At 36.3% G+C, this 26167-nt stretch overlaps 1 protein-coding gene across 1 annotated transcript; it reads right to left on the reverse strand.

Moving 5' to 3' along the window:
- Positions 1–727: 727 nt before the first annotated feature.
- Positions 728–26167, reverse strand: LRRD1 (leucine rich repeats and death domain containing 1). The gene is made up of 5 exons (XM_014842965.3): positions 24153–26167; positions 19710–19908; positions 3699–3860; positions 1493–1610; positions 728–914 (listed from the first exon to the last, which is right to left on the reverse strand). The coding sequence occupies exons 1-5, from the start codon at positions 26097–26099 to the stop codon at positions 728–730; spliced, it is 2613 nt and encodes an 870-aa protein (XP_014698451.1). The 5' UTR covers positions 26100–26167.

Here is a 26167-nt window from a genome sequence, read left to right on the forward strand (position 1 = left end):
TCCAAGACTCATAACCTACCAATAGAAAGAGTGCATCTTCCCTGACAGCTGTGCAGAAAGGTCCAAGAGAAACTCTTAATAGCCTGGCTTGAGTCAAATGGCTTTCCCTGAATCAATCACTGTTGTTAGATGGGTAGAAGACCTTGGTGTTAGTGGCTGCAGGGAAGGGTTGTATATGATGCCAACTCCATCTGAAATACATGAAATAGGTTCCCCATATGAAAGGTGGTTTCTGATAGTAGAAGAAGGGAAGAGGCATAAATGACAGGCAAGACAATAGATGGCCAGTCCACTTGTCCTGTCTGGACACTCACCTAGAGGATTATTAACCCCAGCCCTGGTTTATGTTCAACAGAGCTGTCCTACTCCTAATGCAGAAACAGTACCCAGCATCTAAAGAGAAACTGCTCTGCTGTCTAACTCCAATGAAAGTTACTAATGACCTTATTACCCATAAATATGGGCTATATAAAAGCATTATATAAAAAAGAATTTTTCAATGGAATTATTTCTTTTTAAAATTCGTTATCATAATTCCAAGGCAAGAGAACAAATACACAAAACAGTGTCTGTAATATTTTACTATGATAACAATAGAGTAGTAGCCATGAATTGTCACCAACTCTTAGGAACACATGAAAAGAGACATGACATGCAATTCTCTTATCTTCAGTTTCAATTATGTAAGTGCACCATAAGTTTTCAGTTTTTATTATGGATACACTGTTCAGAATTTAATTGCACATGTAAAAAGTTTTAAAGCTGTTATTTTGTCTATAATCTCATATGCTCCTATTATCGTTAGCGCCCGAGTTAGTTGATCTCTTAAAGCAGCAGTCGTTAGTGACAAGTCGTTACTTTCCATTTTCCACCTATCGAGTGCTTGGTGGACTCTCTCACTTAATGAAACAGTGCTGAAAAATTGAAAAATAATAATAATTTTAGTTACCAGTTAAGAACATTGTTTTAAACTACTTAAATATTGTATATCAATGTTTTCAAACCTATTTACCAGATTGAAGTGAGGATTAAATTAATCGGTGAAGATCATCCATGTGAAAATTTAGCACAGAGCTTGGCACATAGAAAGTGAATGTTAGCACCATGCCATCCCTTGTTTCCTTGTAGAAAATCAACAATTCATTTACTATTCAATTCTAAGAGAGATTTACTCAAGACCTCAAAACAACAATTGCAGAGTATTTACTATGAACCAGTACATTATGGCTATAGTACTGCATGCTTTAGAACTTGATCTCATGACAACTCTCGTAGGTAAGTATATCCATTTTACCTGTGAAGAAACTGAGGCACAGAAAAGTTAAGGGACTTATCCAAGGTCACAAAACTAATTGGGATTTAAAGCCAACCAGTCTGTCCTCAAAACAAATTAGAGTTTATGTTAATGTGAATGTTTCCAAACGACATATCAATATGATATAAATCAGAACATGAGAACAAGCTTATACCATATATTGTCATTCATACATACCTCTTTGTAGACATATCAGTTTCTGAGATTGCCAGATTTAATTTTTGACACAAAAATTCAAAATTTGTTTCAGTGATGTTCTTGGCAACTATCTTGAAGATCTTCTCTAAGATTTTCTCTACATTTGAACATAAATGAAAATTTAGGCCATCTCTTTTGAAAACATTCTCTATTTTGAGTTAATATTATGTCTAGGTTTCTTACTTCTGTGCTCCTATCAAATGTATATGTCAAGTAAAATTGAAAAGTAAAATGCAGACCTAATATACAAACTGAAATTTGAGCCATTTGTTCTGTTCTTCTAAAATCTGAATAACCCTAAAACATAAAATGGCTATTTAAGGACATTATATAAGCAACTTTGAAGTGATTTTTAAGCCCTTTCTTTAATTCTTTTAGGATTTGAAACGAATTTAACTCCTTCCGTCAACTCTGGCTTTTCAATATGCTTCCTTAACTTGAGAAACCAAGTTCATATCTACAATAAATATGGTGAATATATGCATATTTTATGTTCAAATCTCTTTAATGATTGTTGGCTTAGATATAAGTAGAAAGTTTTTAGTTTAAAATAAAAGCTTCTAGCAATTTGAACTAAATCCATTTTTTTGTTGACCAGGGTACTTTGGGAATTTCCAAGAACTAGCGATCTCCCACCCCTTTGTAATCATCTCAAATGTGTTCTATGCTTTCTCTCTCTCTCTTTTTTTTTTTTTACCTTATTCATACCATTAATCCCTCAGGCTAGATTGTATGCTGATGACATAACTAAAAATCCAACCTCCTAAGTAAAATTTTAAGAAAGTGACCCCATGTTCTTCATTAATTGCAGAATAAATATATCTTCCATGATGACTTCCTCTTTAGTCTCTCTGGTTGCCAAGCCTGCAGTATGAAGACCCCTTTTGCACAAAGAGATAAATGGCTAGGGTTCTCTTGTTTTTGCTGACTTTGATCTGTTGCCATTGCTCATTATACTTTCCCCATAGAGGCTAGAACCACATGAATCCTCCTTCCTGAGGAACTTGAATTTTAGCAAGGAGGTTCAATCATGTAACTTTACAGCCCTTCTCTAAAGTACTGTTACCTAATAGGAATACTTTCTGGATCCTTGGAAACCCCTAAAAACTTCATTTTATAGAAGTAAAATTATCACAAAGTATCTCTTTTTTATGATAATAATTAGCAGAACCAACTTGCACAGCAAGTTAGAGAAAACAGCTACTGTGACTTTTAATTTTATCTCTCAGGTTCCTTCCATCAAAGAGACCCGAGTCTTGCAAAAGATTCTGAATGGTAGCCACACATATGGATGTATAATATTATGGATTACAGAGGGCTGTATTAGTGACCATCTCCCTAGATTATGAGATTATAATGATGTAAGTTCTATTACATGGACAGGGTACATGACAGAAAGATTTTAGGGGACATATTTGTGCATTCCTTTTCCCCAAATTTGGATAAATACTTATTAAATTGATTTAATACTTCTTAAATACTGCATTAAACTGGAGGACCAAAATCTGGATCCACTCTGAGGATTGACAACAAATGGCAAAATCAGAATCCCAGGAAAAAGCTTATTGAGAACCCAGTCCCGGGGAAAAAATTGGGTAGTGAAACTTCCCTCCCACAGGCTTGGAGAAACCAGTCTCCATCCGGTCCAGTGGAAGGACATTTAGAGAAAATGGACCTGCTCTCTGAAATAATCCGGGACAACCAACGGAGTGCTTAAGGACAGAAGGAATGAAGACTGTCCAAGGATTGCAGACAGGTGATCAGAGTGAGCCAAAAACCGACTGGCATCAATGGAAAGGATCCATGGCTTCCTTCAAAGCCAAATATGACTTCTGGAACAACAGATCAAAACTGATGAAAACATCTGTGTGTGGATTCTCTGAGTCTGGCCATAACCATGATGAAAAGCCTAATGAAGGGCATTGAGGACAATAGGTATGCAGCAATTCATCCCTCCAGTTGGATTTGCCTGTTTTCAAAGGTTCAATTTGTATGGACACAGATTAAATAATCTGAATCAACGAAATAAACTCCTAACCTTCAGAAAAGGGAAGATGATAAATATTTTAATGTCTCTGCCAGATTGAAAGCCTCTAATTAAAGCAAACTATCATTTAATGTACAGGTGATAGTCTGTCATGTAGTTGTAAATCACTAGCTAGTCAATCAGTCACTCATCACCTACCATCTCTTTCATCTGCTCTCTGTAGATAGCGTGCAATAGTATACAATTGTCTTCCTTTACAGATTTCCATTGGAGGTCTCAGCAAAGGGTTACCATCAAAATTTATCTCCTTTAGTGAAAAAAGCTTGTAGATACCAGTAGGCAGAGCTGTCAGATTATTTCCTAGTAGAATAAAAAGTATAATTGAATTATACCTTTCTGTAAAAGAAAACGATGGAGACAAATGACAACTATGTACGGGGCATCTACTGTGTCTCACTGGCAAAGTACTAGAGGATCCTCACAGTGCAGGCAAATCATAAGTTTTTACTGTTGTCCACTTGCTAGGAGTGAAAAGGAAGAAGTACATAAACAGAGTGGTGGTTCCTTTCTCTCTTAGAGGATGGCAAATGAGATAGGAGGCCTTCCTCTTGTAATACAGGAAAGGACTTTTACAGAGTAGGTGTGATGGCAATTTTTAAAATAAACTTTTTATTTGGAATAATCTCAGATTTACAGAAAAGTTGCAGAAACTGTAGAGAGTCCCTGTATACTCCTCATCCAGTTTTAGTTTCCCCTAATGTTATCTCTCAGGTTATCATATTACATTTGTCAAATCTGAGAAACTAACATCGGTACATTACTATTAAATAAACTTTGGACATTTTTGGATTTCGTTAGTTTTTCGATGTGTCCTTTCTCTGTTCCAGAGTTCATTCCAGGATAGCATACTGCATCCAGTTATGTCTTCTTAGTCTCCCCTGGTCTATGACAGTTTCTTAGTCTTTCCTTGTTTTTCATGATCTTGACTTTTTTTAATGAATGAATTTTTTAATTGTAGTAACATTGGTTTATAACACTGTATAACTTTCAGGTGTACATTGTAATATATTTTGAATTCTGTGTAGATTACATCATGTTCACCACCCAAAGACTAATTGCAATCCATCACCACAAACTGTGCCTAATCACCCCTTTCCACTTCCTCCCTCCTCCCTTCCCCTCTGGTAAGCACTAATCCAATCCCTGTTGCTACGTGTTTGTTTGTTGTTTTTATCTTCTACTTATGAGTGAGATCATATAGCATGTGACTTTCTCCTTCTGACTTATTTCACTTAGCATAATACCCTCAAGGGCCATCCATGTTGTCACAAATGGCCAGATTTCATAATTTCTTATGGCTGAGTAGTATTCCATTGTGTCTATATACCACATGTTCTTTATCCATTGGTCCCTTGATGGGCATCTAGGTTGCTTCCAAGTCTTGGTTATTGTGAATAATGCTGTGATGAACACAGGGATGCTTGTATCTTTATGCATTTGTGTCTTCAAGTTCTTTGGATAAATACCCAGCAGTGGAATATCCAGATTATATGGTAGATCTATTCTTAATTTTCTGAGGAAACTCCACACTGTTTTCTACAGTGGCTGCACCAGTTTGCACTCCCACCAGCAGTGTATGAGGGTTCCCTTCTCTCCACATCCTCTCCAAGATCTTGATGGTTTTGAGTAGTACTGGTTAAGTATTTTGTAGAATATTCCTTGATTTGAGTTTATCTGATATCGTTTTTCATGATTAGACAAGGGTTATGGGGTTTTGGGAAGAAAACCACAGAGGTGAAGTGTTCTTATCACCTCACATCAGGGGTAACCGACACCCACATCACTAGTGATGTTAAACTTGATCCCTTGGCTAAAATAGTATCTGCCAGGTTTCTCCAGTATAATGCTTTGATTTTTTCCTTTCCATACTTTCTATTCTTTGGAACTGAGTTACTAAGTCTAGTCTACCCCCAAGGAGTGGGGATTAAGCTCCACTTCCTTAAACATAATTTTTTCAAAACCACTTTAATCCACTAAAAACCTGACATAAAAAGTAAAACCATGGTAACTGACAAAGTAAGAATTTGTAATCATTTAGAGAGGAACTGACCTGAAGTTTGCCTTTATATATTTATATATATATTGCCTTTATATATTTATATATTTATAGTTATATTATTTATAGCCATAAATAAAGGAACCTTGAGTTGAACTTTGAATTGAGTTGAATTTAGAGATAAGTTGGGGAGAACTGGTATATTAACAATATTGAGTCTTCCAGTTTATGAACACAATATATCTCTCCACTTATTTAGGTCTTATTTGCGTCATTTTATCCATGTTTGTAATTTTCAGCATATAGAGCTTACATATACTTTGCTAGATTTATACCTGTTTTGGGTTTTGGTGTTATTTTAAGTGTTACTTTTAAAAATATTCAATTCTCAATCATTCATTACTAGTACACAATTACTAGAAATACAATATTAACCACATAAATGGCAACCTTGCTAAACTCACTTATTAGTTCCAGTAGGTTTTCTGGGATTTTCTACCTAGACGATCTGTCTCTGTGATCAGAGACAATTTTTTTCTTCTTCTTTTCCAATCTGAATACTTTTAATTTCTTTTTCTTTCCTTGTTGTACTACTTAGGACTTCCAGTACAATCTTGAAGAGAAAGAGTGAGAAAGGACAGCCTTGCTTTATTCCTAATCACAGTGGGAAAGACTTTAATCCTTTACCATTGAGCGTGATATTAGCTGTAGGGTTTTGCAGATGCCTTTTATCAGGTTGAGAAAGTTCCCTCTATTCCTTGTTTGCTGACAGGTTTCTTTTTGTTATTGTTGTTTTCTTTTAAAAATTATGAATGGACACTGTACTTTGTCACAGGCTTTTTGCTTTTTATACATCTAGTAAGATGTTCATATGGGTTTTTTCCCATCTATTCATATGGTGAATTACATTGGTTAGTTTTTTAATGTTAACCCAAACTTGCATTTCCAGGATAAATCCCAGTTGGTCATGATATACTATCATTTTTTATATTGCTGGATTTGATTTGGTTCAATTTTGTTAAGGAATTTTGCATCAATGTTCATGCAGGATATTGATTTGTGTCTTTTCTAGTAATGTCTATGTCTCATTAGACTATCAAGGTAATGCTGACCTCATAGAATGAGTCCAGAAGTGTTTTATCCTCAGTCTTATGAAAGAGGACTTTTTAAATTGGCATTGTTTCTTCTTTAAATACTTGATATTATTCACCAATGAAGTCATCTGGGCCTGCAGTTTCCTTTGTGTGGAAGCCATTAACTACAAATTCAGTTCCTTTAATAGATTTCCTCTATCTATCAGTCCCCAATGATGCCCACCTCCTGTTACTCACCACCTTGTGTAGTCCTCTCCCACATTATACCAGGATTGGTCTGTATAATCAATAGAATAAAGGAGAAGTGATGGTATGTCACTTCTAAGATGTGTTTTGTTTTAGTAGCTTTGGATTTTTTTAAGTTTTTTAGGTTCACAGCAAAATTAGTGGAAGGTACAAAGATTCCACGTATACCCACAGCCCCTAGATATAGCTTCCCTCATTATCACAAGATTAAGTTTAAAGACACTGCTGCCTCTGTCTTGGGCATATTCTCTCTCTCACTCTCTGGCATCACTAGCTCTGGGGAAAACAAGTTGCCATGTCATGAACAGGCTCATATGGCAATAGCCTGCTGCTACCAGCCATATAAGTAAGCTTTGAAGTAAATCCTCCAGATGCAGTCAAACCTAACTGCAGCCCCAGCTGACAGGTTGGCTTCCAGCTCATACAAGACTCTGAGATAGAACAAATCAGCTAAACCCCTCCTGGGTTCCCGACCCTCAGAAACTGTGTGAAATAAATGTTTGTTTATTTAAGAAGCTAAATTTTGTGGAAATTAATCACACGATAGGTAACTAATATAACAGCTAATGGCTAAAAGTACTGAACTGAGCTATAAGGAGGTGCCAACCGCAAGAAAAGAGTTTGTATTTTTAGTCTAGCCAATTTAAGTGCCTGATGAAGCAACAACAAATATCAACATTCTTTGGAGGGAAATAGAATAGATTATAAAAGATTCAAAACATCCAGGATTCAAAACAGAAAAAACAAAATGTTGCTCACTGCCAAGAGAAAAATTACTCAAATGTTGTAGGTAACATACTAGAATTTTAAAGCAGCTAATCTAACTATGCTCAAGAACATGAAGAAAGATATGCTCATAACGGATGAAAAAATAGGAAATCTTGGGGAGAAATATAAACTATAAAAAAAGAAATAAATGGGAATTCTAGAACTGAAAAATACAATAACTGAAATAAAAAATTAATTGTATGAACTTAACAGCAGAATAGAGGTGATAGACAAGTCAGTGAACTTGAAGACAGATCAATACAAGAGCCCTAAAGCTTTATACACACACACACACACACACCCCTTTACGGATTTGTAGGACAATATGAAAAGGTAATTGAAGTCTCCCGAGAAGAGAGAGAATACAAGGCAGAAAAACATATTTGAAGAAGTAATGGTTGAAAAATCTCCCAAATTGGTAAAATACATGAATACACAGACAAGAAGCTCAGTGAAATCCAAGCAGTATAAATACACAAAAAACCACACATAGGATGGATGTCACAGAAAATTCACAGTAGGGCTTTCGAAGAATCAGCCCCTCCACTGAAACAATCATAAGCTAGAAAAGACTGATAGAATCAGCTTTTTCAGAATTTTGGAATTCAATCCAAATCTTACAATAACCAGAATACTGCCCACTGGAAGAAAAAGGCAGCAGAAATTTGGTAAGAGAGCATGGTGGCTTTTCCACTCATCTCTTTTCCATCCTCCATTTCCTGGCATGGCAGCCCACATTTCTGGTACAACTTGCTGGTGCCAGAGAGCTAATATGAAGCTTGTCCTTAAAATATTGTGGTTTTGCATTTTGACCTCTCTGGTGTTTTCCTGAGGGACTGACACAGATGCTGACCTTTGTTTTGTTCCCCCCACTCAGGTTGAAGCTGCTTTCCCAGTGGCAGTTGTTATAAGATTTAAAGACACAGACTGTTCATACCCAGTTGGAGCAAGGGACAGCAGACAGGGCAAGCAGCAAACAGATCCAAAAGCCCAGGAAAGAGGCAGTTGAGGAGTAAGTTTCTTGGGAGAATAAGAGCTGAGAAGAGCCAGGGTGTATTCTGGGGAAAATGGAATACAGCAGGCATGCCCAGGATTAGATGCATGCTCAGAAGAGAACTGAGAGAATCCTAGGCTTGCACCTGTGGTGGATCTCTGGGCTCCACACAAGCAGCAGAGGAAGACTAAGGCAGAGCTGTAGGTGGCCTGGCTCAGTATTGAAATGCCCCAGCTTAGAGCTGAGCTGGAAAGACTGGGAAAGTAGTATTTTCTTTTCTTTAATGGCTCTAGGAATTGGAGGATGGAAAAAGATATCCATGCAAATACTAACCAAAAGGGAGCTGGGTTGGTTATACTAATATCAGACAACATAGTCTTTAAGTCAAAAACTGTTACAAAGAACAAGGAGGACAGTATATATTGATAAAAGGATCCATACATTAAGAAGATATAACAATTATAAACATACACAACAAACAACAGAGCCCCAAAACATATGAGGCAAATATTGACAGAACTAAAAGGAGTAATAGGCAGTTCTACAATAATAGTTGGGAACTTCAATACCTCACTTTCAATAATGGATGGAACATTCAGACAAAAGGTCAGTAAGGAAATAGAGGATTTGAACAACACTGTAAAGCAACTAGACCTAACAGTCATACATAGAACATTTCAACCAACAATAGCAGAATACGCATCCTTCTCAAGTGCACATGGAACATTCTCCAGGATAGACCATATATCAGGACACAAAACAAGTCTCAATATAGTAAAATTGATTGAAATCATACAATATGTCTTCTCTGACCACAATGGAATAAAACTAGCAAAAATAACTGAAGGAAAACTGGAAATTTTACAAATTTAAACAACACACTTCTAAACAACCAGTATGTCAAATTTGGAATTAAAAGGGAAATTAGAAAATGTGAAGAGATGAATGAAAAGGAAAACACAATATACCACAATTATGGATGCAGCAAAAGCAGTGCTTAGAAAGAAATTTATAGCCGGAAATACCAACACTAAAAAAGAAGAAATAAATCAATAACTTTACACATAAATGAAAAAGATAAGAAAACTAAAGCTAAAGCTATCAGAAGGAGGAAATAATAAAGAATAGGGCAGATATAAATGAAATTGAGAATAGAAAAACAATAGAATAACAAAACCAAAAGTTGGTTCTTTGAAAAGATCAACAAAACTGATAAGACTCTAGCTAAATGGACTATGAAAAAAAGAGACAAGACTCAAATTGCTAAAATCAAAAATGAAAATGGGAACATTACCACTGATTCTACAGAAATAAAAAGATAATATGCCCATATAGTGGATAGCTTAGATGAAACAGACAAATTTCTAGAAACACAAAACCTACCAAACTAAATCACAGAGAAATAGAAAACCTGAATAGACCTATAACTAGTAAGGAGATTGAATCAGTGATCAAATATCTCCCACAAAGAAAAGCCCTGGACCTGATGGCTTCACTGGTGATATCTACTAAACATTTAAAGAAGAACTAATACCAATCTTTCTCAAACTTTTCCAAAAAATTGAAGAGGATGGAACACTTCTTAACTCATTTTATGAGGCCAGCATTATCCTGATACCAAAGCCAGAAAAAAACACTACAAGAGAAAACTACAGACCAATATCCTCTATGAACAAATCCTCAGCAAAATACTAGCAAAACGAATCCAACAAAATATTAAGAGGATTATACACCATGACCAGGTGGGATTTATGTTGGAATGCAAGAGTGGTTTAGTATAAGAAAATCAATTAATATAATATATGACATTAAGAGGAAAAAAAGGGGGAGGGGAACTTTGATTATCTCAATTGATGCAGAAAAGCTATGTGACAAAATTCAACACCTTTTCATGATTAAAAAAACCCAAACTCAACAAACTAGAAATAGAAGGGAATTTCCTCAACATGATAAAGGGCATTTATGAGTAACCCACAGGTAACATCATACTCAAAGGTGAAAGACTGAAAGCTTTCCCCCTAAAATTCTCCCTAATACTCCCCTAAGACAAAGATGCCCACTTTTACCACTGCTATTCAAAATTAGGCTGGTAGTTCTGGCCATCCCATTAGACAAGAAAAAGAAATAAAAGGCATCCAGAGTGGAAAAGAAGATGTAAAACTATCTCTATTCACCGACGACATAATCCTATACATAGAAAACCCCAAAGAATCAACAAAAAACTAGTAGAGCTAATAATCAAATCCAGCAAAGTTGTAGGATACAAGACCAACACACAAAAATTATTTGTGTTTCTATATACCATCAATGAACAATCTGAAAATGAAATTAAGAAAACAATTCCATTTACAATAGCATCAAAAAATATATAGGAATAAACTTAACCAAGGAAGTTCAAGACTTGTACACTGAAAACTATAAATCACTCCTGAAAAAAATTTAAAAGACATAAATAAATGGAAAGACATCTTGTGTTCATGGATTGGAAAACAATATTGTTCTGGCAATACTACCCAAAACAATTTAGAGATTCAATGTAATCTTTATCATAATTCTAATGGCTGTTTTTGCAGAAATGGAAAACCAGATCCTTAAATTCTTATAGAATTGCAAGGGGGCCCAGACTTCCAAAACAATATTGAAAAAGAAAAACAAAGTTGGAAGACTCATATTTTCTTGTTTCAAAAATTACTACAAAGCTACAATGATCAAAATGGTGAGACTGGCATAGGTTTGATATACAGCATAGACCAGTGGAATAGAATTGAGATTCCAGAAATAAATCCATATACCTATGGTCAATTAATTTTCAACAAGGGTGCTCAGACCGTTCAAAGGGGAAAATAATAATCTTTTCAACAAATGATGCTAGAACAACTGGAAATTCACATGCAAAAGAGTGAAAGTAGACCCCTACCTCACATCATATATAAAAATTAACTTAAAATGGGTCACCAATTTAAATATGAGATAAAACTACAAAATCTCTTAAAAGAAGACATAGGCATAAATTTGAATGATCTTGGATTTGGTAATGGATCCTTAAATATGACAACTGACAAATAGAAATGGCAAACAATAGGATATATTGGAGTATATGAGGAAGCCATTTGATGTAAACCTAATTCGGCCTGACTTTGTTTTTCCAAAAGGGCCTGACATGGCCCTTGAACATGCATTATATATCCACTTTAAGCATTTCCTATGGCAAGAACAAATGCCCTTAAGATAAAGGTGCAACTTCCCCCAACATTGGCATTTCCCTAAGGATAAGCATCTTTCCCTAGCCTGGGAACTGATTTTTGCGCTCACCTGTGATCACCCAGCTGGAGACAACAGACCTGCCACCCTGCTGTGTCCACCAAGACAGCAGACCTACTACCTGCTGTGTCCATCAATCACTGTGCCGACAGAGCAGTCTCGTGACTACTATAAATAGGACATTTCAATCACGTGTGAAACATACTCTTTGAGGGTATATAACCACTCTGTACACCCCACTTCTTTGGTGCCCTTCCTTCTTTTGGGAAGGAAGGCCCTGGGCTATGGTCTTCACGTTTTGGCTCAGAATAAACTCACCCAAATTTTCATTTATAGATTGGTTATGGATTATTTGCATCAACACACCAAAAACACAAGCCACAAAAGAGAAAAATAGATAATTGCACTTCTTCAAAATTTAAAACTTTTGTATGTCAAAGGACATTATCAAGAAAATGAAAAGACAACCTATAGAATGGGAGTAAATAATTGTAAATAGCGTATCTAATAAGGGTCTAGTATTCAGAATATATAAAGAATTCTTTCAATTCAATAAAAAAAAAATTTAAAAATTGGCAAAAGACTTGAATAGGTATTCCTCCAAAGAAAGATACACAAATGGCCAAGAAGCAGCTAAAAAGATTCTCAATATGATTAGCCATTAGGGAAATGCAAATCAAAACCACAATGAGATACCACTTCACATCCACTACCATAACTATAATCCAAAAAAATGTAAACAGATATTGACGAAGATGGAGAAATTGCAATCCTTGTACATTGCTGGTGGAAGTGTAAAATGATTTTGCCTCTTTGGAAAGTGGTTTGATAGTTCCTTAAAAAGTTAAACATAGAATTATCATATGACAGGAATTCCATCTCTAGGAATATACCCAAAAGAATTGAAAACACGTATTGAAATAAATACATGTTTACACATGTTCATCGCAGTAATATTCACAATACCCAAAAGGTTAAAACAGTCCAAATGTCCAACAGAGGATGAATGGGTAATCAAATTTAGTATATACATACATATTATTCAGTCATAAAAGGAATGAACTACTGATACAAGCTACAATGTGGATGAACCTTGAAAACGTTTTGATAAGTGAAAGAAGCCAGTCAAAAAAGTCATATATTGTATGATTCCATTTACATGGAATATTCGTAAAATCAGGCAAGTTCCCTTAGAGATGCAATGCAGATTGGCGGTTGCCAGGGAAAGGAAGAACAGAGAGCAACTGTTTAATGGGTACAGGGTTTCCCTTGGGGTTGATGAAATGTTTGGAACTAGACAAAAGTAGTGGTACATTGTGTTACATTGTTAAACTGCTAAATGTCACCAAATTGTTCACATTAAAGTTGTTAATTCTTTGTTGTGGTGAATTTCACCTTAATTATAATAAAAAAACACACCTAGGTACAGCATAGTCAAACTGCTGAAAACTAAACATAAAGTGAAAATCTTGAAAGCAACCAAAGAAAATCAATTCAACAAGAAGACAGAAAAGGAGTAACAGAGGGTAGAAACAGAAAATAAGGGGTTAAGTGGCTGATCTAAATTCAAGCATACCAATAATTACATTAAATTTTAACTGACTAAACACTCCAATTCAAAAGCAGAGATTGTCATAAAGGATGAAAAAGCAAGTCCCATCTGTATGCTGTCTAAAAGAGGTGCGCTTTAAATACAAAGACACAGATAGGTGCTGTCTACGAGGGATGTACTTTAAATATAAAGAACCAGGGGACCCGGTCTGGGTGGCGCAGCAGTTAAGTTCGCACATTGTGCTTCTCAGGGACCGGAGTTCACTGGTTTGGATCCCGGGTGAGGATATGGCACAGCTTGGCAAAAGCCATGCTGTGGTAGACGTCCCACGTATAAAGTAGAGGAAGAAGGGCATGGCTGTTAGCTCAGGGCCAGTTTTCCTCAGCAAAAAGAGGAGGATTGGCAGTAGTTAGTTCAGGGCTAATCTTCCTCAAAAAAATAAATAAATAAATAAATATAAAGAAGCAGATATGTTGAAAGCAAATTGATATTAAAGATATACCATGCAAACAGTAAGCATAAGAAGTCTGGGGAGTCTATATTAATATTAGATAAAATACCCTTCAAGATAAAGATTATTACTAGAGATAAAGAGGAACATTTGGGCATTTCATATGATAAAAAAATCAATTCACTAGAATTGAAAGTCATAATAATCATATATGTGTTTTTCTGATAACAGCCCTTAAAAAAACATGAAAAAACTTGACAATTAAAGCAAAAAATATAAAATTCCACAACTTTAGTTGTAGATTTAAACACTTCCCTCTAAGCAATTAACATAACAAAACAATATCTCAGTAACGACAGAAGATTCCAACAAGACTATCAACCACCTGGACTGATATGATACTCATAAAACACTGTATCCACACTTGCAGAATAGTTTCTTAAAGAGTATATTGCATATTTTTCAAGGCAGCCTATATGCTGAGCCATAAAGCTAGTCCCAATAAATTTAAAAGGATTGAAATCACACACAGTTTGTTATCTGACCACAAGGGAACAATTGCTTTCCTACCAAATGTCCAACAACAGCAAAATAAATAAAGACGGGACATTCACAGAATGGACTACACACAGCGTTGAAAGGGAGTGGTCTACAACTGCACAGGAGAGTATGAATGAATTTCACAAACACAATGCCGAAAGAAGCCAGACACAAAAGAGCGTATACTTTATGATTTCATTTGAGGCACACTATTGGAAATCATGATAGTGGTTACCCTTAGTTGAGAGAAGAGAGAAGTGACTGGAAGAGAGCAAGAAGGGGTTTCTGGGAATGTCTTTTTTCTTGATTCAGGTGCTGAAATATGGGTTTGTTGAGTGTGTGAAAATTTATTGACATGTGTACCTACAATATGTAGTCTTTAAAAAATTGAGATATAATTAACATATATTAGTTTCAGGTGTACAACGTAATCATTTGATATTTGTATACATTGTGAAATGATCATCACAATAAATCTTAACATCTATCCTCATATATAGTTACAAATTTTTTTTCTTGTGACGAGAACTTTTAAGATCTATCCTCTTAGCAACTTTCAAGTACACAATAAAGTGTCATTAACTATAGTCACCATGCTATACATTACATCCCCAGGACTTATTTATTTTATTTTATTTTTATTTACTTATTTATTTATTTCTCTTCTTCTTCTCCCCAAAGCTCCCCAGTACATAGTTGTATATTCTAGTTGCAGGTCCTTCTGGCTCTGCTATGTGAGATGCCATCTCAGCGTGGCCTGATGAGTGGTGCCACATCTGCGCCCAGGATCCAAACCAGGGAAACCCTGGGCTGCCAAAACGGAGCATGCAAACTTAACCGCTTGGCCACGGGGCTGGCCCTGCACTTATTTATTTTGTAAGTGGAAGTTTGTATCTTTTGATCCCCTTCACTTATTTCACAAGCGCCCCACCCCTCATCTCTGGCAACCACTAATCTGTTCTGTGTATCTATGGGTTCAGGGTTTTTTTTTAGATTCCACATATAAATGAGATAATATGATATTGCCTTTCTCTCTCTGACTTATTTCACTTGACATAATGCCCTCAAGGTCCATTCATGTTGTTGAAAATGACAAGATTTCCTTCTTTTTTATCGCTGAGTTATATTTCATTATCTATATATACCACATTTCTATGGAGGTGATATACCAAATATCAATGGATGGACACAGATAAATAATACTGCGATGGGGGTGCATGTATCTTTTATAGTTACTATTTTCGTTTCCTTTGGATAAATACCCAGAATTACTGGAAAATTTGGTAGTTCTATTTTTAATTTTAATTTTTTTGAGGCAATATGTACTTTTTTTTGAGGAAGATTAGCCCTGAGTTAACATCTGTGCTCATCTTCCTCTACTTTATATGTGGGACGCCTGCCACAGCGTGGCTTGATAAGTGGTGCATAGGTCCATGCTGGGAATCTGAACCAGCAAACCCCGGGGCTACCGAAGCAGAGTGCAAGAACTTAAGAACTGTGCCACTGTGCTGGCCCCAATATGTACTTTTTTGGTATGTTTACCATACTTCAACAAAAAATGTTTTAAAATACTGGCAATAACAAAGGGAAGAGAGAAAGGCTATAGGTGGGAATGCTTTCAGAGGCTGTTACATTAGTCCATGTAATCAGTGGTGATAATGAACATATTTAAAAACTGGTTTAGCACAGGCACTGACCATCGGAACAGATGCCAGGTGTAAACAGCAGATACCACTATACCAGCATAACTGGTTGTCTTACAGGTAAAAGATGATGAAATCCTGCACAGTGGCATTATCAATGCAGATCTGTACAGAGAACTGAGAGGCAAGAGCACTGTCCTGCTCCCGGAGGACAACCACAAGCAGCTTACGTGTCAACCTACCTTCCTTTCATTTGGTATTTTGGTTCCATGGAGGAGAGGTGCTAACAGCTGTTAAAAACCTACACCACTTCAGTTTCTCTGCTTACTGATTGACCATTTAATCCTCACAATCCAAAGAGGAGATATTATTTCCACTTATAGATTAGGAAACAGAAGCTTAACACTAATAAAAAAAAACTTCCTAGTGAATGATGGAGCGCGAGTTCTAAGGTCTGTCCTACTCCAAAGCCCACGCCATGAGGAAAGAAAGGAATTAATCTCTAACTCTCTTTCACTGGTATAATCCTTCACATTTGTCAAAATATTTTCATAAGTTTTATCTAATTATATTCCCACAACAACTCTATGAACAAGCAGAAGTTATAGCTTTCTTATCTTGCTGATAAAAAAAACAGGTTTAGAGGAGTTATCTTCCTAAATTCACTACAGTTAGTGCCAGAGGGGGTTAATTCACAAGACCATATAAACGTCTTTTGTTTGAATAATGCTATCACAGTGTGCTACCAGCTTTCAAAGTCTCATTCAGTCCACAATCCAAATCTATGACATGCATATTCAACTCTGTTAGCTTCATTTTATGAATGGAGGAAACAGATTAAATGACGAGACTCGAATTAGCTCTTCTAACTTCAAATCTGGCAGTGAAGCTGGTGACTGTGGGCATGCCTATTGTTTAGCAATTGTCTCTTAGCTCCGAACCCGTCTCTGTGGGCTTCTTGACTGTTTTTCCTTGAGTGTCGCCCTGCAACACTCTTTTACCCCACCAGCAGCAGTGCCTTCCCGCAGCAACCGCTGAATGCAGTTTGCAGTTTTCCCAACGCTTGCAGGAGTAGCTTTATCTCACAACGCACCCCAACCCCACGCTCAGAGCAACCAGCACCAGCCAAGCGGTGCTCCACCCTCAGACTCTAAAGTCTCACCCCTGCATGTCCTCCCCTCCAAGTTTCTAGGTTTTAATAATTCCAAGTTCTTCATTTTATTGCTTCCTGCAATTGCTACCTTTGTGATAACCTTAAAATTCTCTTTTTACCCTTTCAGTGATGTAGTTAAGAATATTATATTTCGTCTTTAACTAAGGTGTGGTTTCTGTTTCCTGATTGGATCCTGACTGATATGTTTTTCTAATTCTGATGAGGACTAACAGAGTACTGGCTAAGCTTGCAGAAAAGTCTATGATCTTCCCATTCTGTCTGGATTCTGTACTAGAAGGCCATGTTCCAGAGAACAATTCTTCCAACTGGTAGTTGTGTTCTCCAGTGGAGCAGGAGGCTCTGGTCAGCCTTCATTTCTTTTCCTTTTTTTTTTTTAAAAGTTTTTATTTTTCCTTTTTCTCCCCAAAGCCCCCCGGTGCATAGTTGTGTATTTTTAGTTGTGGGTCCTTCTAGTTGTGGCATGTGGGACGCCACCTCATCATGGCTTGATGAGTGGTGCCATGTCTGCACCCAGGATCCGAAAAGGCAAAACCCTGGGCCACTGAAACCAAGCATGTGGACTTAACCACTGGGCCACTGGCCCGGCACCCAGCCTTCATTTCTTTCATGCACAAATAGTAAGTGAGTGGAGTATGTCCAACACTTGGACAAAATAGATAACCTGCCTAAAATATAGTAAAACATTGCAATAACACAAAAGTGGGGCCAAAAAATTCAATTGCAGGGCTGAGTTATTGCAACTTTTTGCAAAATTAATGAAATGACTGATGTGTGCCTGCACAGACAACTTACTGGGGGTTCTGGGGATTTAGGAGACAAATGCCAGTTGCATGGTATCTAAGTATTGACACATTACTGTATGTTTTATTATATTACTGGTACCATTGTATGAGAAAGATGAACTTTGTTTTTAACCTAGAAATTCTCTAAATTTAAGAAGGTGCTGGGCTCTGGTTATAAATGCTACTTCCAGCTGAAAGATATAATTTCATAAACTCAACTGTTCTTGTGGTTAGCTGGTGTAACCACTATGGAGATCAATTTGCCCAAATCTGGTAATGTTGAAGATCTACATACCTTCTGATCCAGCAATTCTACTTATAGCTATATGTACTAAAGAAGCAAGCAGATATATACCAGGAACTTGTATAAGGACGTTTATAGTAGTAAACAAATTGGAAACAACCTAATTATCTATCAATAGGATACTGGATTAATTGTTTAACTATAACGGTGAATATTATACAGCATTTAAAATGAATGAAAGAGGTCTATGTATAAGTTAGCATGGATTAATTTTAGAAATATGACAAATGAAAAAAGCAAATTACAGAATGGTGAATTATATGCCATGTAGTATAAGATTTAACAAAATTAAAAAACTCAAAATAGTACTACATTTTTATGGGGAGTTATGTATGTGTATGTACGTGTGAGTATATGTATATATGTATGAAAACATGGATGGAAAAAAGATATACACCAATTTCAGTACAGTAGTTACTTCTAGTTTGGGGAGAAGTATAAAAGAAATTTCAGCTCTGTTATTTTCTTTCTTTTTTCTTTTCTTTTTTTTTTTTTTTTTTTGCTGAGGAAGATTCACCCTAAGCTAACATCCATGCCAGTCTTCCTCTATTTTTTTTAGTATGTGGGCTGCCAGCACAGCATTCCCACTAACAGAGCAGTGTGGGTCCACGTCCAGAAACCAAATTCTGCCGCCAAAGTGGAGCACACCAAACTTAACCACTAGGCCACTGGGGCTGGCCCATCTATTATTTTATTTCTTAACAGTCAAAAATATCTCAAGTAAATATCACAAAATGTTAACATTCCTTATATCTGGGAGTAGGCAAATAGGTGTTAATTGTATCCTGTAAATTTGAAATATTTCATAATGAAAATTATTAAGAAAAATACCACTGTAGTGTTTGTTGTGCTTTGGGAAATCTTTTCTGATATCTTTAGAATGAGTGATCTACTTCTTTTGTTGTTGTTGTAGTGATTTGCTTTGTAAAAGACCGTAAGGTGTTAGAGTATTGTAGAGCATAGGAGTGGGGTCAGGGAAGCCAGCAGAGAAGGGAAAAGAGAGAAAATGCTAACTAAGGTTGCGTAGGTAGGTGTGTGTAGAGGGAGGAATGAGGTCGGGTTCAGAAAGCGAAGAAATACTGAATGACTGGGTATAAGCAGAGAAGGCGGAAAAGAAATGAAAATACGTTCAGGTTCCCCAGCTGGATTATAACCTCTTTCAGAGGAGGCGCTGGACCTTACGCTCCACACTCACTTTCTGTACCTACACTGGCCATTTCCTGCCAATGGGCACTTGACACATTATGCTGACTGTTTGCCTTTCTGTCCTTTCAGCAAAATTTGCAACATAGACACTAATACTCTACTTATTGATTATGCTTATTGATTATGCTTGACACTCACCACTCAAGTCTAGTTGCTGGAGATCACTTAAATATAGAAAAGATGGCGGCAGATAACTTATTTGATTGTTGCACGCATTTAAACTAACCAAACTTCTCAATTCTCCTATATTTCTTGGAATCTCTCTGACTGCATTATTTGAGATATCAAGTCCTTTAAGTTGAGTCATATTAGACAGCTCTTCTGGAAGTCTTGTTAGCTGTGAAAAAGATTAAATAATTATATATATATTTTTTTAAGATTTTTTTTATTTTTTACTTTTTCTCCCCAAAGCCCCCCAGTACATAGTTGTATATTCTTCGTTGTGGGTCCTTCTAGTTGTGGCATGTGGGACGCTGCCTCAGCGTGGTCTGATGAGCAGTGCCATGTCCGCGCCCAGGATTCGAACCAACGAAACACTGGGCCACCTGCAGCGGAGCGCGCGAACTTAACCACTCGGCCACCGGGCCAGCCCCTAAATAATTATATTTTTAATAAATATTTCTATGGGACTAAAACTTTTTCTAAAACCAAATGGAAGGAGGGATTTTTTTTTGTCTTAAAAAGGAGATATTTTCACTATGTCATGAATTCTTTGTGACTCCCTTCCTTGCTAAAACCCACAACATATTGTGCAGCATCCAACTACCTCCCCAGTCTGATCAATGCTACAACTCAATCCTGTGGCTTGCTAACCCATTTTCCTCACTCTCCCAACACTCCGTGTTTATTGCCACCTTATTTCTTTCTTCCCTCCCTGAATCTGACCTGCTTTGGTTTCTTCTCCTCCCTGAAGTCTTTCCCCACTATTCTGTCCCACATTTGATCTCTTTATTCCTATTCTTATCAACATTGCTTTTTATTAGTCCTTTGTGTGTTTTCCTTAGATTTTTATTTATTTTTTTTAGTAAGGAAGTGTGTCCCTGGGCTAACATCTGTTGCCAATCTTCCTCTTTTTGCTTGAGGAAAATTGTCACTGAGCTAACATTTGTGCCAATCTTCCTCTATTTTGTCTGTGGGACGCCTCCACAGCATGCCTTGATGAGTGGTGTGTAGGTCGTGCCCACGATCCAAACCCGTGAACCCCAGGCCACTGAAGTGGAGCATGCGAACTTAACCACTATACTGCTGGCCAGCCCCTTCCTTGGATTTTTAAATGATATGATATATGTTTGTACTTTTTGAGTATACATTGAAAGCATAATGCATTTTGAGTAAATGCTCAGTAAAACCCTTTAGAGTAGACTCACTCAGTTTAGCAATGTAGCCTCAAATAAAAATTCCTGTATAAAAAATATTCCAAAATAACAGGAATTAAGATACTCTACTAAGGGAAGAAGAAATGCATATTCAAAGAAAATAAGGCCATTACACGTGGCTTTTGAAGTAAAAGAAGTTCTGTGAGTGAACAAAAGAATTTTTTTTTGCTCTTACTTTATATGTATATCTTTTTTGAGGAAGATTAGCCCTGAGCTAACATCTGCTGCCAATCCTCCTTTTTTCGCTGAGGAAGACTGGCCCTGAGCTAACATCCGTGCCCATCTTCCTCTCGTTTATATGTGGGACGCCTACCACAGCATGGCTTGCCAAGAGGTGCCATGTCCGCACCTGGGATCCGAACTGGCGAACCGAAGCAGAACATGCAAACCTAACTGCTGTGCCACTGGGCCAGCCCTGAACGAAAGAATTGTGAATATGGGCTCCTCAGAAATAACCAAACAACAAGGTGAATACTGGATATTGTGCTCAGTGATCTTCCAGATATAAAAGAAGCATAAGAGATAGTCTCTAACTTCAAGGAAATTAAAACTTAGTTCAAGGAACAAAATGCACACATAATAATCAGGAAACAGCATTAAGCAATCGGCAATCCAGTACCAAAATAAAGAGTACAATAATGATATATGGAAGTTTAGAGACTGTATATCAGTACAAATCAGAGAACTAAAGGAAAGCTTCGTGTAGCAGGTGAGACTCAAACGGCCTGTTAAGAATGAATAGGATTGGATAGAAGTTACAGAACACTTAAGGCAAGACAAATACGCATAAAAGTGGCCAGTGAGAAGCTGACCAGTAAAGAGAGGGGATAGGAAGCAAAGAGAGATGTGTTTGAAGAAGGATCATGGAATCAGGCCTATGGCAAGACTTCAGAGCTGGGCCTGTGAAGTAGGAGTCAGATCAAGACAGGTGGGCAGGTCCGTAATTTGACATTCTTTCAAATAAATATTCTTTAACTACTTGCTCAAATTTATTAGAAGAAGTGCCTGAGAAACTGTGTGATGATAAAGCTACTATGGAGGGAGATTCCCGTTGAGCATCCTTCACGTAGCAAAGTAAAAGCCCTGTGATTAACCTGACTCATCCTCTTCAGATGACTGTCTACTGGCCATCTGCTGTTCTATAAATTAATCCTTTGGGCATCTCACCTCCACCTCAAAGGGGTTATCAAATCATATAGGATATTCTTTTTGACAGGAGTTCTTGTAAGTTTCCATATGGAAAATGATGTAAGGTGGTAATGATGTGCACTGGTGCCTTCGGCGACCCCCCACCGTGAGAAGGCAATAAATATGCAATCTGGATTGCTTAGAACAGTCCTCTGGGATGAAGTCTGACAGTTTCGACAAGTTCTCATAAGAGGGAGGAGACTGACTCCGAGAGAGTAGTCAGGAGGCTCCTTGAGTAGGCTAGGCATGAAGTGAGCAATGATCATGGACCGGGATGGAGACAGTGACACTGGAAAATCAGGGAGATGAGCCAAGAACTTTGTCAGAGGAAAAATGAGATAATTTTGGCATAAGAGTCAATATAAGTAGTGATGGGAAAGGAACAATCAAAGACGATTCCATGATTTCTAAATTTGCAGTTCTGAAGAAAGTGGCATGATGAAAAGAAATGGAGAAGTTTTGAAGGGAGTTACACTAGAAAGAAAGATGAATTTGATTTTGAAGTTATGTTGAGTTTGAAACAACAGAGCAGAAGAACAGGGAATTTCCAGGGAAATTGGGAACTATGGGACTAGAGCACTGGTGAGAAATCAGCTCCAGTTGTATAGATTTGAGGGTCATGTGCATGGTGTGGGGAGGTCTAGGAAGGAATTAATAGAAAAGAGAAAATTAAGGACACAATTTTGTAGACTTCCACAGTTAGATACAGGATGAGAAAGTGGGAGGATTATAAATCAGCCAAGAAATTAGTTGATTATAAGGCAGAACTAAAAAGTGTATCGTACTTTACTTGTACTATATTCTTTTAGTACAAGAATAACTTTTAAAACACAAGCATCATTATTCATTGCATCTACTTAAGCAAGTATTCCCTGGAGTAGCCTTTCTGGAAATGTATTGTATGGCAGGTGTTAGGTTAAAAAAGGTCAAATAAGTTTGGGAAATTTGGGTTAAATAGAGACAAATGAGTTTCTTTAGTGCAGGACTCTTCAGAGCTTTTAATATAATAACATTAGTGCTTCTCAAAGCTGTTTGATCACAGGAACCCCCCTCCCCTTTATTCATTTATTTACTTATTGAGGAGCAGCGCACGGAACTAGTGTTTTTAGAAACAGATTTTGGGAAATCTTGCTCTAGATAATAGTCCAGCCTCTATCAAAGGACTTTAATTTGACTGTGATGGTCAAATTATAGATAGCCAGATAATAGCTGTGTACTTTTTATTAATAGAAATGTTTTGATTTTTTAAAAGCATTTTCATAAAATTCACCCTTAGAATTTGGGTAAAATGAAAGGCTAACCTAGAAGAATGTTTACTGCCATTGATACAGCAATTCTTTAGGGAAAATTCCCAAAGGAATTAGTAAAATATGAAAAAGGCTGTATTTATGAAGAAGTTCGTCACAGCATTATTTATGATGATGAAAAATTACAACATTCTTAAATGCTTAATATCACAGGATTAGTTACATAAATCATGCATTGATTACAACAGTTATTGGGAAGATTATCGTGGGGAAATGCTTATGATACATTAAATGAAAATAGAAGAAATAAAATTGTACAGTCTTTTTATAATTACTTATAAAATATACACATTGAAAAAAGAGACTAAAAGTAAGTTGTATCAACATAATATCAGTAGTTATATTACAATAGTATTCTTGTGGAATGATTTTTTTAAACTTTTTTTCTCAATTTTCCAAATTTTCAATAATGTGTTTATATACATCCCTAATTTAAAACTCCTTTTACAATTAAATTGAAATAAAAATAAAACTATAAAATTGTCAGCTTTAATTACTTGGCATTTCATTTTAATGAAATAGTTTCCTATAAATCTTTTGTATTTAGAAGTGTATTTGTAAGCAATATTTGCAATTAAAAAAAAGACAATGCTCTAAAAAATAAAATATTTCAGCTAAATTTAAAACACCCACACATATACAATGCAGCTTAGATTTTGATCCCCTCCAGTCCCATTTTCCCCCCAAAGCCCAAAATATCAGCCTCTTACCTTTCTCCCATTAGTCTGACTTATATTCAGCTCCTCCAGGGATTTAAGTTGGCATAGTTCAATAGGAAAATATATAAACTGATTGCTTGAGATGTTTAATTTCTGGATTCCTTTTAAGTTACAGATCTCTGAAGGTATTTTCTGTATTTGGTTTTCTGAAAGATCAAGTACTTGCAAATTTTCTAAAGTACATGCTTCTACAGGGAAAGTTTCAAACTTATTACAGCATAAAATAAGAACACAGAGTGACACCATATTGGAAATAGATGGTGGAATTTTCCTTATATGGTTTTTACCAAGATCCAGGTATTTAAGATTAATAAGAGAACACAAGTGTTCAGAAAATATGAGGAGTTTGTTTTCATTAAACTCTAAATGAAGCAGTTGTTTACTGAAAGATATATCCACAGGTATTTCTGAAATATAATTTCCATTAAAACTTAAATAATGAAGAGAATCTAAAGCACACAAACCTACCGGAAAATACATCATTTTATTATAACTCAATTCAACTTTAGTTATTTTCCTGCAGTTTTTTATTTCAATGGGAACATCTGTGAGTATATTTCCTGAAAATTCTAGACTGACCATATTATTAAGATGTGAGATGTCATCAGGTATTCTCACTCTATTATTTCTGTTTACATGGAGTTTTCTTAAATTTTTAAGCTTGTGGATGTTCTTAGGAAGTTCTGTTAAGTTATTATCGCTAAGACTAAGGCATTCCAACATGACACAGTGGGAAATTTTCTCTGGTAATTCTTTCAATACATTTTTATCAAGTATTAGAATCCTAAGTTCCCTAAAATTCTCAATTTTGTGTGAAATAACTTCCAATTTATTGTCAGTCAATTGAAGTTCTTTCATTTTGAGCAATTGAAATATTTCCACAGCCAAAAAGGTTAGTTTATTGTGATCCAGTAAAAGTTTTTCTAAATTTTTAAGCTCCCTAATTTCTTTTGGCAAGCTACTTATCAGGTTTCCAGTAAGGTTTAGTGAAATTAACTTTGGGAGGAAGCACAGAGCTTTAGGAAATATCGTTAACTGATTATACCCCAGATTGAGAACACTCAAGTTTTTCAAACTAGACAGAGAATCTGGTATATGTCTTAACTTATTTTTAGCCAAACTTAAAATTTCCACGTTTCCAAGACTTTCCAAGTCAGAAGGAAAATTCTCAATATAATTATTATTTAAAAAGAGTTGCCTGATATTCCCTAGCTGTAATATTTCTTTAGGTATATGAGATATTTGGTTGTGACTGACATTTAATATCCTTAAATTATGAAGCAATTGGATTTCAGATGGAAGTGATGAGAACCCATTTTCTTGCAAGGATAAAATTTCAAGTCCTAGCAGATCACTTGAGTCTGCCCCTTTAAAACTTTTGATTTGGTTCTTGTCTAAATATAGATATTTTACATATTTGGTTTTTAAAATGTCCTTAGGAAATTCTTGTAAACCCTTGGCCTTGAGGTTAACTGTAAAATTACCTGACTCTGAGCCAAGTCCTTTTTGATTTTCTTCAAAGACTTGTGGACTAATTTTTCCTAACGTTTCATCAGATAGGGAGTCAATGAAAGCCTGATATTCAGCAGTCATCTCAGTTACTGATAATGATGGACTTTGTGAAATTTCAGTTTTTGACTGTGAGCTGTCATATCTAGGGATTGTTTCAGAAAATTGACGAGTTTTCCTTTGTTCTTCATTTCTCTTAGACTTACTTCCAGAGGAGGACGTTGATGTATCATCATGTATACTCAGCGCTTCCTTCCTAGGAGGTGTTTCACAAATCTGGTTGGAAGGTTTCCCGTCAGAAGCTTCCGTTAACGAATTTGATGTTTCTTTAGTAAATCCAGGCTCCTCCACTGACCAGGATCTAGATTCTTTGCTAAACTGACTCGTGATATCCTCCAGCTCTTCTGAAGTATCCTCCTTTTCAGACATCTTTGCTGATATGTTTTATACCAATACAAGATTGTAACTTGATTTTAATTTTCACACAATTTTTTCCT

This window comes from Equus asinus, chromosome 1 (genome assembly GCF_041296235.1).
Source record: "Equus asinus isolate D_3611 breed Donkey chromosome 1, EquAss-T2T_v2, whole genome shotgun sequence".
Classification (NCBI taxonomy): domain Eukaryota; kingdom Metazoa; phylum Chordata; class Mammalia; order Perissodactyla; family Equidae; genus Equus; species Equus asinus.

Bases quoted from the DNA above. Each gene is read 5' to 3' on its own strand.
- LRRD1 (XM_014842965.3), bottom strand. From the start codon at position 26,099: ATGTCTGAAAAGGAGGATACTTCAGAAGAGCTGGAGGATATCACGAGT. The intron at 19,909-24,152 runs GTAAGAGGCTGA...TCTTTTTCACAG, and splicing joins GTCAGACTAATGGGAGAAAG to CTAACAAGACTTCCAGAAGA. The intron at 915-1,492 runs GTATGTATGAAT...TCAATTTTTCAG, and splicing joins ACTGATATGTCTACAAAGAG to CACTGTTTCATTAAGTGAGA.